At 41.4% G+C, this 13,585-nt stretch overlaps 1 protein-coding gene and 1 pseudogene across 1 annotated transcript; both read right to left on the bottom strand.

Annotated features, from left to right (window-relative positions):
- Positions 1-425: 425 nt before the first annotated feature.
- On the bottom strand, positions 426-2,171 carry LOC123490956 (annotated as a pseudogene).
- A 3,539-nt stretch (positions 2,172-5,710) lies between these two features.
- LOC121581372 lies at positions 5,711-12,267 on the bottom strand. Its single transcript, XM_045220770.1, is given in 11 exon segments — positions 5,711-5,861; positions 6,337-6,395; positions 9,201-9,259; positions 9,262-9,312; positions 9,315-9,383; positions 10,357-10,381; positions 10,383-10,634; positions 10,959-11,034; positions 11,036-11,102; positions 11,474-11,569; positions 12,213-12,267. Coding segments are annotated over 11 exon segments (960 nt in total).
- Positions 12,268-13,585: the final 1,318 nt, after the last annotated feature.

Here is a 13,585-nt window from a genome sequence, read left to right as displayed (position 1 = left end):
TTTCCCAGGATTTCTGGTTACAGATTAGAAGCACACTCCTCAAAGGGAGTGCTCCCAATCTCAGCTTGTTACCTGTATAAAAGACACCTGTCCACAGAAGCAATCAATCAGATTCCAAACTCTCCACCATGGCCAACACTAAAGAGCTCTCCCAAGGATGTCAGGGACAAGATTGCAGACCTGTCCACAAGGCTGGAATGGGCTACAAGACCACGCCAAGCAGCTTGGCGAGAAGGTGACAACAGTTGGTGCGATTATTGACTAAAATGTAAATGTAGCTGGTCTCACTGTACAGTCCAACACTGTGGTAAAGTCAGCCATCCACAAACAGCAGGGATGCTGCTGAGAACATTGTTCTCTCCTAAATGCGAATCCAGTGCTGCTCTGTGTCAAAGCATCTTGTTTCAACGGTCACCCCATCTGGCTCAGTGACAGCCGCAGCTTCCCCTGCCACCATGTCATCATACTGCTTCAGCACCACATTCTCGTCATCATCAAAGTAGAGGAGGTTGATGGAGAAGAACTTGTCAGGCAACATGCGCTTATGGCGCGCAATGCCTTTAGTCAGCTTCAGAGCGTTGATGATGGACTGAACAGTGGCGTGGTTAGTGGGCCTCATGTTCTGGCCCAGGGGGAAGGGACAGGAGCCCTTACAGTGGTAGGCATTGTACCCCCGAGGTGACACGATCCACCCAGACCATCCAATCTCCTTCAAAGTCCACGTGGAGGGCTAGGCGCTGGCATGTAATCTTCTCCCCATCCTCGTAGTCCAGGGAACGTGCACTGCGGTGGGGGCCTGGGCGTTGAGGAGGCTTGGCAGGACGGGGATGGCAGGCAGGCTGGGGAGAGCAAGGGATCTGGAGGGGAAGGAAGGAGGTGGTTAGGGAAATGTGGTTCTAATTCAATGGAATATATGTTAAATGAAGATTAAAGTGATAAAATGTTATTGTAAAGACATAGTAAAAATGGAATACTTTAATAGAGTAGTGATAGAGTAAATAATGATTATAGCGCAAATAAAAGATAAAGTAAAACTACACAGTGAGAATCATGTTGTAATACCAAAGTATTGGTGTCTAAATCTACCGTTGAGTGTGTTCTCCAGAGCAGCAGCATGGCAGCCATCATCAGTGAACAGCACCAGCATGGGCTGCGCTTTTGGTGATGGTTCCTTTCTGAGCAAACGAACCACCTTCTGATCCATCTGGCTTCCCTCCCAGGGTCTGCACTGTCACCAGCAGACCCAGGTTACTGCCTTCTTCAACCATCCAGGAACCAACCTTTGTAGGGAGAGGGTTGTGGTGGTTAGGAATGGGTGGGTGGGTGGGCGGGCGGGTGAGCAAGTTAATTAATGAATTAATTACAGCTTGTGTGATGGTAAACACCTCCCAGCCAGTGGAGTGGACAGGGATCAGTCTAGAAGACAACAGCTTCTTCCCCCTGAGTTATGTTCATTTTGCTGCAATCCATGAGCTGGTAGACACTGACCTGTATAGGGAAAGAATGGATTAACTTACCTTATACTTTTGGGGGAGATAAGGAACAGTTGACTCTGTGCAGTCTAAGGAGTTGAAGGACAGTGCATGTCTGCCAAGAGAAATTAGTCCCATTTAGTAACTTACCTGACAGAAGTGATGTCTGTTGAATGCTGAGCCTGGGGCTGCAGTTTGAAGATATGTAACTCAGCAGTTAGAACCTTCTCACTCCTGGCCACTGTGGATAAGTTGAACAGGAACTCCACTTGTTCATTGTGCACTGTATGGGAGAAGGATGCGTATTGTGAAGATGAGAACGCAACAAAGGTTTCCTGATGATAGATCAACTTTGGGCCTACTACCCGATGCGTAATTTCTTTTTTGTAATATCTGTGTAAAAGACATACATAGTGGCAGGTGCAATAGTTTAACACGTAGGTCTAACAGAGACGATCTATCGACAATGTATTAACAAGGTTAAAATCTTGCGTTTGTCGAAGAAACTGCGAACTGTATTCCCCTCCAGAAGGTAGGAATCCTTGGTAACACCGTCCACATCTGCGACTGTGTTGTACAGGTCGAGCATGTACCGAGGCGACTGCTTATCGCCCGGGAGGAGAGGAGGGACCTCCATACCAAAACCTCCAGGAGCCTCTTGATAGCAGCTGAACGCACTTCTTCAGATTCGTTCTCCATGGAAAAGTGGTTTTCCGAAATGTATTGATGGTTTTGAAGTAGCCAAGCCACTAACGTGGCGATGATCATGGCAACAGGTAACATGTCAGAGTGGTGGTGGTGCATGGTTATTGTTGTGGGTCCATGGAGCATCGATGACTTGTCCTCCAGCAGTCGAAGTCCGAGTGACTGGAGAGCTTTGATGACCCAAGTTTTATATCAAATGCTCCAGCATTGGCTACAGTGTCCTTAAACCCTCGGACAACAACCATAAAAAATATGCTATTTAGTCGCAAATGTAAATCAACAATCAGCGAGATGTAAAGGAAGGCTAATTTAACAAGGTGTGAACCCGATTGTAGATTTAATTGAAACGGGCCTCTCAACGTCTGACGAGAAAGAAGAATGTTTTCCTGGTAATTTGGGTCAAATAAAACATTAAATGTAAAAGGTCCAGAAAATGATGAAGCCTTTCTGTAGACAGCATAGCTGAGGAAGTTTGCTCACCGTAGGAGGTTAACCGCCACAAAAATGGATCCATTAATTCAGACAAATGGGGATAATGTCTTACGGGAACAACAATTAGCCTACTTATATAAACATAAAGAGGCCACCTATTTGGGGATGTACACTTCGTTTCCATTTTAATCATGTCTTGGCACCTGGTCAAACACAATACCAACTATTTTGTCCTCCCTAAACTCATTAAAAAAATCCTGTTACAATCATTGAACCCATCTCTAAATATGCAAATTCAACATTCATTAGTGTGGATAAATTCAGGCTTGAGCGCCCTCGTGGAATTAAGGGGTGCATTACAGTTGGCTTTTTTAGTTCCAGTAAGCAATTAAGCATTTATATCCGGACTAGAACACTCTTGTAAAATATCTTAATCCACTTTTTCGATTGCCAATTGTGTGTGGCAATCAAATTAATTGTGTTGCTAAATGTAGTCTTTCACGTTCAGTTGTTTTCAACTATTCTAACAGTCTCTCTATCTCCTTACGCTTGGGCTATTTTTAGCAACAGAACTAGTTACTAGATTGATTTTTATTATCAATGTATTATTTACATTATATGTTGTAGTTATCATTAATACTGGTTGGGAAAAGTTTTATAGTGAGTAATAAGCACTACCGGTGGTATGCCTTTTGGTTCCTTTCATCATTACCCACCTATTTTTAGCAAATCGAGAGAAATTCTAAATTCTGTAAAATTAAGAATTTATAAAATGGCAGTCACCACTTGGGTGGTAGGTTGAAAATAGTAAAATAACTTTCAAGACACTCAAAACATGCATGTTCTTCAACATATGTAATATGCTTCTTTACCACATATGACATGTAATCACTAAAATCATAAATTCTCATCAAAGAACAAAAGCCACACACAGAGCCCATTTTACAAACTCAAATTGTTGTTTTACAAGTAGATACAGTGAGGGAAAAAAGTATTTGATCCCCTGCTGATTTTGTACGTTTGCCCACTGACAAAGAAATGATCAGTCTATAATTTTAATGGTAGGTTTATTTGAACAGTGAGAGACAGAATAACAACAACAAAATCCAGAAAAACGCATGTCAAAAATGTTATAAATTGATTTGCATTTTAATGAGGGAAATAAGTATTTGACCCGCTCTCAATCAGAAGGATTTCTGGCTCCCAGGTGTCTTTTATACAGATAACGAGGCTGAGATTAGGGGAGTACACTCTTAAAGGGAGTGCTCCTAATCTCAGCTTGTTACCTGTATAAAAGACACTGTCCACAGAAGCAATCAATCAGATTCCAAACTCTCCACCATGGCCAAGACCAAAGAGCTCTCCAAGGATGTCAGGGACAAGATTGTAGACCCACACAAGGCTGGAATGGGCTACAAGACCATCGCCAAGCAGCTTGGTGAGAAGGTGACAACAGTTGGTGCGATTATTCGCAAATGGAAGAAACACAAAGTACTGTCAATCTCCCTCGGCCTGGGGGCTCCATGCAAGATCTCACCTCGTGGAGTTGCAATGATCATGAGAACAGTGAGAGAATTAGCCCAGAACTACACAGGAGGATCTTGTCAATGATCTCAAGGCAGCTGGGACCATAGTCACCAAGAAAACAATTGGTAACACACTACGCTGTGAAGGACTGAAATCCTGCAGCGCCCGCAAGGTCCCCCTGCCTAAGAAAGCACATATACAGGGCCGTCTGAAGTTTGCCAATGTACAACTGAATGATTCAGAGGAGAACTGGGTGAAAGTGTTGTGGTCAGATGAGACCAAAATCAAGCTCTTTGGCATCAACTCAACTCGCCGTGTTTGGAGGAGGAGATGCTGCCTATGACCCCAAGAACACCATCCCCACCGTCAAACATGGAGGTGGAAACATTATGCTTTGGGGGTGTTTTTCTGCTAAGGGGACAGGACAACTTCACCGCATCAAAGGGACGATGGACGGGGGCCATGTACCCGTCAAATCTTGGGTGAGAACCTCCCTTCCTCAGCCAGGGCATTGAAAATGGGTCGTGGATGGGTATTCCAGCATGACAATGACCCTAAACACAAGGCCAAGGCAACAAAGGAGTGGCTCAAGATAAGCACATTAAGGTCCTGGAGTGGCCTAGCCAGTCTCCAGACCTTAATCCCATAGAAAATCTGTGGAGGGAGCTGAAGGTTCGAGTTGCCAAACGTCAGGCTCAAAACCTTACGACTTGGAGAAGCTCTGCAAAGAGGAGTGGGACAAAATCCCTCCTGAGATGTGTGCAAACCTGCTGGCCAACTACAAGAAACGTCTGACCTCTGTGATTGCCAACAAGGGTTTTGCCACCAAGTACTAAGTCATGTTTTGCAGAGGGGTCAAATACTTATTTCCCTCATTAAAATGCTAATCAATTTATAACATTTTTGACATGCGTTTTTCTTGATTTATTTGTTGTTATTCTGTCTCTCACTGTTCAAATAAACCTACCATTAAAATTATAGACTGATCATTTCTTTGTCAGGGGGCAAACTAGACAAAATCAGCAGGGGATCAAATACTTTTTTCCCTCACTGTAGATGTGTGTTCTACACAGTGGTCAAATGCATATTTAGCACACTTGCATGACATATATGGGAACGTTTGGGGTTCATTCAATAATTTGATGGCTGATAGCAAGTTGATTAATGGTTTTGGAATAAATTTTATTTAGAAAATTATTTATACATATATTACATACAATACAAGAATATCTTCAGCATTTGTTGCAATGAGATCATTAGCTCTACACTGTGGAGAAACTACGCCTATAGGACTGCAATCTAAAACAAGGAAGAGTTGAAGACCCCATACAAAAATAACCCCTAGCCCCTAATCCTTGGGCACTTTATGTGGCACTGCATTTGGATAGACAAGTGGATAGGCAAGGACATTACAATCATTCATTGCTTTACCTATCAAAGTATTTGAGATCTACAATACTTGCTAAGGGTTAGAGACTAAGGGGGTTGTTTCTGGACCTGACAGGGCAATCTCTCGGTCTCAGGGGATGTCAGTGTGTTCTGCTCCACTAGAGGGCATCATTCTGAGGACTGGTTCAGGACTGACAGAAACAGGAGGAGATGGAGAGGACTGTGCGGATCTGGCCATGCTGGTTCAGGAACATGTGGCTGTCGTAGCCCCGAGGGACACAGGAGTTGGTGGGTCTCTCTGCCCACAGATAGCACACTTCGGAATCAGAGTGGCTCCTGCAATACAGAGAGAGAAAACAGAAGTTGTAAGACTGTGAACAGTTGTCCTAAAAAAAAACACTCCAAATACTGAAGTCCTATCTATTTTTTTATTTTTTTATTTTTTTGTCATTTAGCAGACGCTCTTATCCAGAGCGACTTACAGTTAGTGAGTGCATACATTATTATTTTATTTTTCTGGCAGACACTTTCAAATGTTAAAATATAGACCTATCACTAAAATATACACAGAAATCACAAATCAAAATGTGAAAATTGAAAATATCTTGAGAAAATTGGTGTAAATCAGAAACCAAACCAAACAAGCCGTATTTAAACCACAACAGCAACACTTTATGGGTATTACAGGGTGTTAGAGCTAACAGCTAGCAGGCAGTTGTTAGGATAGGGGTGGTAGAAGGATGGAGAAGGAGGAGAAGAAGGGCTGGGGTGCTTCAGGGAGGGAGGGAGCAGCTGCATGTGTTCTGCTTACCTGAGAAGACAGCGATTTCCTGTGGTGCAGCCTCCTAAACATCTGCCCACGTCTATTTCCTGTTGGAACATTAGCAACACAGAGACAAGGCCATCAGCAATCAACTCACCACAGGCTGAAAACACCAGCCAGGCCAGCCCACCAGCAGGGAGTGGGGATCTATGTTAACTGCTTGATTCAACACCTGCAGGGACCATTTGTGTTTGCTCTCCTCACACCTTTTGTGAGAGGGGGTGGCAGACATCCTATAGCCCTCAAATTCAAATCTGGACCTTGAAGCCAGTTCCACTGTATTTTTCAATTTTTCCCCTCTAATCAGAGACTTATTTAGGCCTGGGACCCCAGGTGGGTGCAATTCATTATCAGGTAGAACAGAAAACCAGCAGTAGTCCAGACCTGGTAGGGCAAGATTTGAATACTCCTGGCCTATAGGCTTAATTTAACAGACCTGGGAATTAGATTAGTTAAATAACTATATTTTGTCTTCTCTATCTTTGTCTACATACACAATATTGCAAAAATATATACATAAAATGAAGTCTTAAACAATAGCAGTAAATAGTACAACAATTTACTTCAACAAGAAGGTGCTGAAGGTTGAGGTGAACCCCCTTGTACACGCTTAACCCTGTGTATTTTTTGTTTGCTCTTATATATACATGCCTTCAGAAAGTATTTACACCCCTTAACTTTTCCACATTTTGTTGTGTTACAAAGTGGGATTAAAATTGATTTAATTTTCATTTTTTGTCAATGATCTACACAAAATACTCTGTATTGTCAAAGTGGAAGAAAATTCTAACATTTGTTAAAAAAAGAAAAGAAAAGGAAAACACAAATATATGTTGATTAGAGAAGTATTCAACCCCCTGAGTCAATACATGTTAGAATCACCTTTGGCAGCGATTACAGCATGAATCTTTCTGGGAAAGTCTCTAAGGGCTTTGCACACCTGGATTGTAGGCAATATTTGCACATGATTCTTTTGAAAATTCTTCAAGCTCTGTCAAGTTGGTTGTTGATCATTGCTAGACAGCCATTTTCAAGTCATGCCATAGATTTTAAAGCCGATTTAAGTCAAAACTGTAACTAGGCTTCATCAGGAACATTCAATGTCGTCTTGCAGGAACATTCAATGTCGTCATGGTAAGCAATTCCAGTGTATATTTGGCCTTGTGTTTTAGGTTATGGTCCTGCTGAAAGGTGATTTGTTGTCCCAGTGTCTGCTGCAAAGCAAACTGAACCAGGTTTTCTTCTAGGACTTTGCCTGTGCTTAGCTCTATTCCGTTTCTTTTTATCGTAAAAAACTCTCTAGTCCTTGCCGATGACAAGCATACCCATAACATGATGCAGCCACCACCATGCTTCAAAATATGAAGAGTGGTACTCAGTGACGTGTTGTATTGGATTTGCCCCAAACATAACGCTTTGTATTCAGGACATAAAGTTAATTTCTTTGCCACATTTTTTGCAGTTTAACTTAAGTGCCTTATTGCAAACAGGATGCATGTTTTGAAATATTTTTATTCTGTACAGGCTTCCTTCTTTTCACTCTGTCAATTAGGTTAGTATTGTGGAGTAACTACAATGTCATTGATCCATCCTCAGTTTTCTCCTATCACAGCCATTAAACTGTTTTAAAGTCACCATTGGCCTCATGGTGAAATCCCTGAGCATTATCCTTCCTCTCCGGCAACTGAGTTAGGAAGGACGCCTGTAACTTTGTAGTGACTGGGAGTATTAATACATCATCCAACGTGTAATTAATAACTTCACCATGCTCAAAGTAATTCTCATTGTCTGCTTTTTTTATTTTTACCCATCTACCAATAGGTGCCCTTTTTGTGAGGCATTGGAAAACCTCCCCTGGTCTTTGTGGTTGAATCTCTGTTTGTAATTCACTGCTCGACTGAGGGACCTTATAGATAATTGTTATGTGTGGGGTACAGAGATGAGGTAGTCATTCAAAAATAATGTTGAACACTATTATTACACACAGAGTGAGTACATGCAACTTATTATGTGACTTGTTAAGCAAATGTTTACTCCTGAAGTTATTTAGGCTTGCCATAACAAAGGGTTTGAATACTTATTGACTCAAGACATTTCAGCTTTTCATGTTAATTAATTTGTAAAATTTTCTAAACACATAATTCCACTTTGACATTATGTGTGTAGTGACAAAAATCGACATTTTATCCATTTAAAATTCAGGCTGTAACCCAATAAAATGTGGAAAAGTCAAGGGCTGTGAATACTTTATGAAGGCACTGTACCCCTGAAAAGTGTTTTGTTCCCAATGTGCCCCATAAAAGCCACTCTGTGCATACTATAGCATCCATCCAGTTAAACTTTTAAACATTTTTGGGCTGAACCCATTGAAGAGATGCCATCTCTTTATCTCCCAGGATTCTGTGCAGGGGAAATTTATTAAAGTGGACCAATAACCTTTACTTGCAGATCTATCTGACAAATGGAGGTGCCTTGTTAGTGTGTCTGACACTCAGATGGAATCACTAACTTCCTCTGCTCTCTGATCAAACATCTGATTGGTGTGAAGCTGCCTAGCTGATAAATGAATAAGATCAGATAAGGGTTAATCTTATGTAGTCTGTGCATGGCTTTAAAGTTCATTATTAAAAAAAAGAAGAGTGGCAAAATAGTTTCTATAAAGAATGAGACCAAAAAGACAAGTAAAAAAAAGAAGCATATGTGTTACTGCAGGCTTTTTCTTTTTGCTATTTTTTTTATGAAAAAGAAATGATGCATTGCTAGAGTGTAGCACAGGTAAAGTTGGCGTATTGATGGGGCAGGGCTTTCTGACTTTGTTAATAAAAAGACAGGATACTGAAACGTGAGCTCACCTTGAGTTTCTCCTCTTTGACTCCGTCAGCATCATAGACTATTTCATAGTAGTACTCATGTAGGGAACTCTGTAGCAGCTCTCACTCAGCTCACAGGCCTCCACCGTCTGACCAGGTCTACTCCTTGTTAGGGGTCTCCCACCAAGGCCGAGACAAATTTAGTGGGCACGCAGGAGAACCCATCTGAGAAGGAAATAGTTATAACATATTATTAGGGTTACTTACATTCTGAACATGATCATGAACTATGATGATTGTCTGTTTCATGTCCTCTGTGTCCATTAACTGTTTCAGTCTGATGTTATTTCTTATTGAAATGCTATGGTCTTCCATGGGCCCTGTGAAATGGCCTTTGTAATTAGGCTACCACTGAATTATCAATATAACTTTACCATTAGGATCTTTTTCTTATTTTTTTGTGCAAATTAATTAAGATTGTTCGTACAGCAATGAGTGCTATGAAAAATATTATACCATATATTACAGCAATGACACACCAAAAATAAGGTTTGAATTTTAAGAACACGAGGACATGTATGTAACTCAGTGGTGGTGGGGAGACAACAACAAAAACAAATCTACTCTCTGGTTTCAATCCTAACCCCTATGCGAGCAACACTTTTATGCACATTGTACATTTGTCCATTATCTCCCATTGGCATCGATACCTGTTTTTTTTAAGCATTACGTTTTTGCGACCATAAAGTTTCAATAAGGTCTGACTGTGGCCCGCATCCAGGGAAACTCCAGCGAAGAACCGCTCAGGGAAGAACAGCCCAGGGAAACCAAGCCCCTTTTTGTCAGGTTAGGATAATTAACGTAGCAGGTAAAGATAATTAACGTGAGTCGGTTAGGAGATCTAACGAGCAAGTTAGGATAATTAATGTATAAGGTAAGGATAATTAGCATAGCAGGTTAGGAGAACTAACACAACAGGTTGGGTGAATTAAGGTAGCAGGTTAGGCGAATGAGGTTAAGGTTAGGAAAAGGGATAGGACAGTTAGGTTTAGCTACAATGCACAGTCGACCCATAGAACGAGGAAGTAGATGTGAGCCAATAGAAAGAGAAGGCGGCCTTCCCTGGACGCGGTCAGACCCTTCTCTAAATGTTGGCTGTTTTTGTAGTCATTTTGTAGTCAAAGATAAGCCTACACACCTGGAGAACCTTTCGAACCCGAACAGCTTCCCTACATCAATGACAGTCTCGTATGGGGTCTCAAAGAAGTAGGTTTTGAGCGCCGGAACCCGGACACATTGGGTCAGTTTGTTTTCACAATGGCATTCCTCTATGACCTCCACCTCCCGGGGACCCTTGAACAGCAGTATCCGGTCCACCCTCACCCCGGTCGGCTCACAGTTATGGTTCACCCCGCAGGATGTAACCTGACCAGAACCCTCGGCACTGATTGGAGTGGCAGGTTTGCGGACCCTTACCTTTTATAAAGGGAAAAATAGAAGACATGTCAAGATATATTTTTAGTGAAGACTATATGCCCATTAAGTTGTAATGGTGTTCTTATCTTGGGTCTCAGCACTCCTAATGTTGAGATAAAAATGTCCCTAATACGCAACAATATAATAACCATATTTAACTAAGAAAAAATGTTTATTTTGTCTTCATCGAATATAGGTACTGTTATTTTATTGATCAAATTCTTAAATAAGGAGGCCTAATTTAATTCCTTAAAATTCCTAAACTCTTTACAATCCTGAAGTTGTAGTGCTTTCTTTTGGTTATTTGAGGAACTGCTCACTTACCTTTTTGCTCCTGAGGTATTCCAACATGGAGGAGTGTTTGGAAAAGCCCTACTGTAGTCCAGCCTCATATGATGTCCTGCTTTGTTCTCCCCACAAGCGTCCTGCACATCCCCACATCCACACTCACAGGACTACCAGAGATGTCTGAGGACACAAGTTAAACAATGAGTTAATTACAATAATATACATGATCCATTATCCCCCAAATTCTCCAAGCCCCCTAAACATCTATATGGATGCATGTATCTGCACCAATTTACATGAATATATAGTTTTGTTTGCATTTATCAAGCCACATAATTCTGCTGACAAATATTGTTGAATAGGAGGAGATAAGTCTATGATAAAACAAGGGAATTTATATTCAAGGGTTTTTGGAAGACTTTGCATTGTAGTAGCCTAGCCCTAAGGAATAGTTGGCTACAAATGGGACTAGACTTTGATAGTACCATTAGAAGTAATGTATGTGGAATGAGACAGTGCTGCCCTCGCATGGTGCTTTACCAATGCTTTACCTTGGCCGATGTAAACAAAGTGGCTCTGTCTCTTGCAGCAGGCTCTCAGTGCAAACAGGTTCCTGTGCTCCACATGTTTGTTCAACAAGGCAGCTGCTGGATAAGATAAACAGAGACACATCAACACCTTGTATAGCAGTCCAAGGTGACAGCAGCATTCCTGGAACTGTCAGAGCTCTGATTCCTTGGTCAAGTATAATATCGTCTCAGAGTAGGAGTGCGTTGCTCTAGGATCAGGTCCTCCCCTTTCCATTAATTATAATTTGAAAGACAAAACTGATCCTAGATCAGCACTCTACATGCAGGCCCGGACCTTAGTGGTCATGGCCAGTTCCAGGACACTACCTAATTATAAAGTGACATATAGTATGCTCACTTATAGCATGTATGTATGCACAAAGTGGTTTGGCTGATTTGATCTGCTATAAAACTAGTATAATCCTTTGATATTCTTCTAATAACCACATCATATGCACTATCTATAATATAGCACATCACACAACAAGGTTCTAAAAATCAAACAGTTTAAATCAAACAACCAGTATCAGACTCAGATACACATCAGTACATGTCACATGGCTGTTCTGTTCACACTCTGTACCAGTGCCTGTGCTCTCCTGTGTATCAAAAAGGATTATAAAGTCTTAATGTTGATTGAAGTCCATCAGTAGGTATCATCACTGTACATCATTGAGCTTTATGGTCAAATAGAGAAAGACAAACAAACAACAGTACTTACAGGCTATGTTGAGAGCCCACAGAATGAGCAGTAGGCAGGGCTGCAGGATATCCATGGTATATACTCCTTATACTCCCTTATGATTCCTCCTCAAAGCACAGCTTCCCTGATAGCTAGTTCCTGACCGAGTGACCTTTTTGGTCTCCACACCCTCTGATATTTATATGGAATCAGGCTTTGGTCACAAATGTCACCACCAACCCAAGGACCCTCTCTGCCAGTGATGTGGAGCTAAAAAGGGTCAACTAATCACATTTCCATGCTGAAATGACCATGGTGGGACAGGACAGGGATGGGGCATAGAAGGCGGGGGTCATCATTCACATCAAAGGGATGATCTACAAAGTATGGAGTTTTCTTTTCACCTCAGCTGGCTGGCTGGGCTGGCCTTGTATATATGCCGTGGATCCCATAGGTGAGTGTGTGTCCATCCACAGCTTAATTAAGCTTTGAGCCATTAAATCGTTGCTCATTCAAAGGAATTAATCATCTCTTATCTCAGGGGAAGGTGTTTAGCACCTGGACTTAAAACAGAAACCTGGCTAAAGCACGTAAACAGGATCAGCATGGGGCAGAGCAGAGCCCGTTTTTAGAGGGAGGGAGACACCTTGTGTTTATTCAACATCAAGCCAAATGGTCAGAGTGCTCCCATGGGTTTGACTCTCAGGCCAGCCTTCCATGTCCCCATGCTGCTCTCTCTGTTTTCACTCTTGTTTTCTCTCAGAGCAAGAGAGGGAAAAGTTTTCGATGTAGAAAAACTGATAAGATTTCGCCAAACATGTTATGTTAGATCAAGGTTGAACCTGAATATATTTCAGAAAATTATTTGATTTAAGCCCAGACATTCCAAAATCGAAAGAGAAGTTTGGCTATTTTGGAATTAAGTAAAACATTCTAGAACTCCATAGCAATGCTCATGAGTTCGCTTGGTCCATTTGTATCTTTATTTTAAAAGTGTGCTTCAAATTATCTATGATAATACATAAATACAAACAACCTTTGTGTATATTGTGGATGCTCTAATTTGTTATCTTGATGTTGATCCCGTAAGCCTGTATAATAAGGTAATAATTAGTCTTTGATGTGCTTGATGTGTTGTCTTGATCCTCCCCTGTCTCACCTGAATCATTGGATCAACATCAGGTGACTGGGGTCACACCTAACCACTGATCAGACACCCTGATTAGGACAACACCCAGCTAGAGTATCTATTGGACCTCCCTTCATCAGGTTACAGTGAATAATGCAGTTTCATGTTTAATCAAAATTATGGTTTATTTTTACCCTAATCCCACTCATTTTATGAAATTATCACAGGATTTTTTTAAATAAATGGAACATGGCAACATCAGTATCACTGGACCTGGGACTAT

Source organism: Coregonus clupeaformis, unplaced genomic scaffold (assembly GCF_020615455.1).
Source record: "Coregonus clupeaformis isolate EN_2021a unplaced genomic scaffold, ASM2061545v1 scaf5868, whole genome shotgun sequence".
NCBI classification, from domain to species: domain Eukaryota; kingdom Metazoa; phylum Chordata; class Actinopteri; order Salmoniformes; family Salmonidae; genus Coregonus; species Coregonus clupeaformis.
This window is presented reverse-complemented; position numbering and strand designations above follow the sequence as displayed.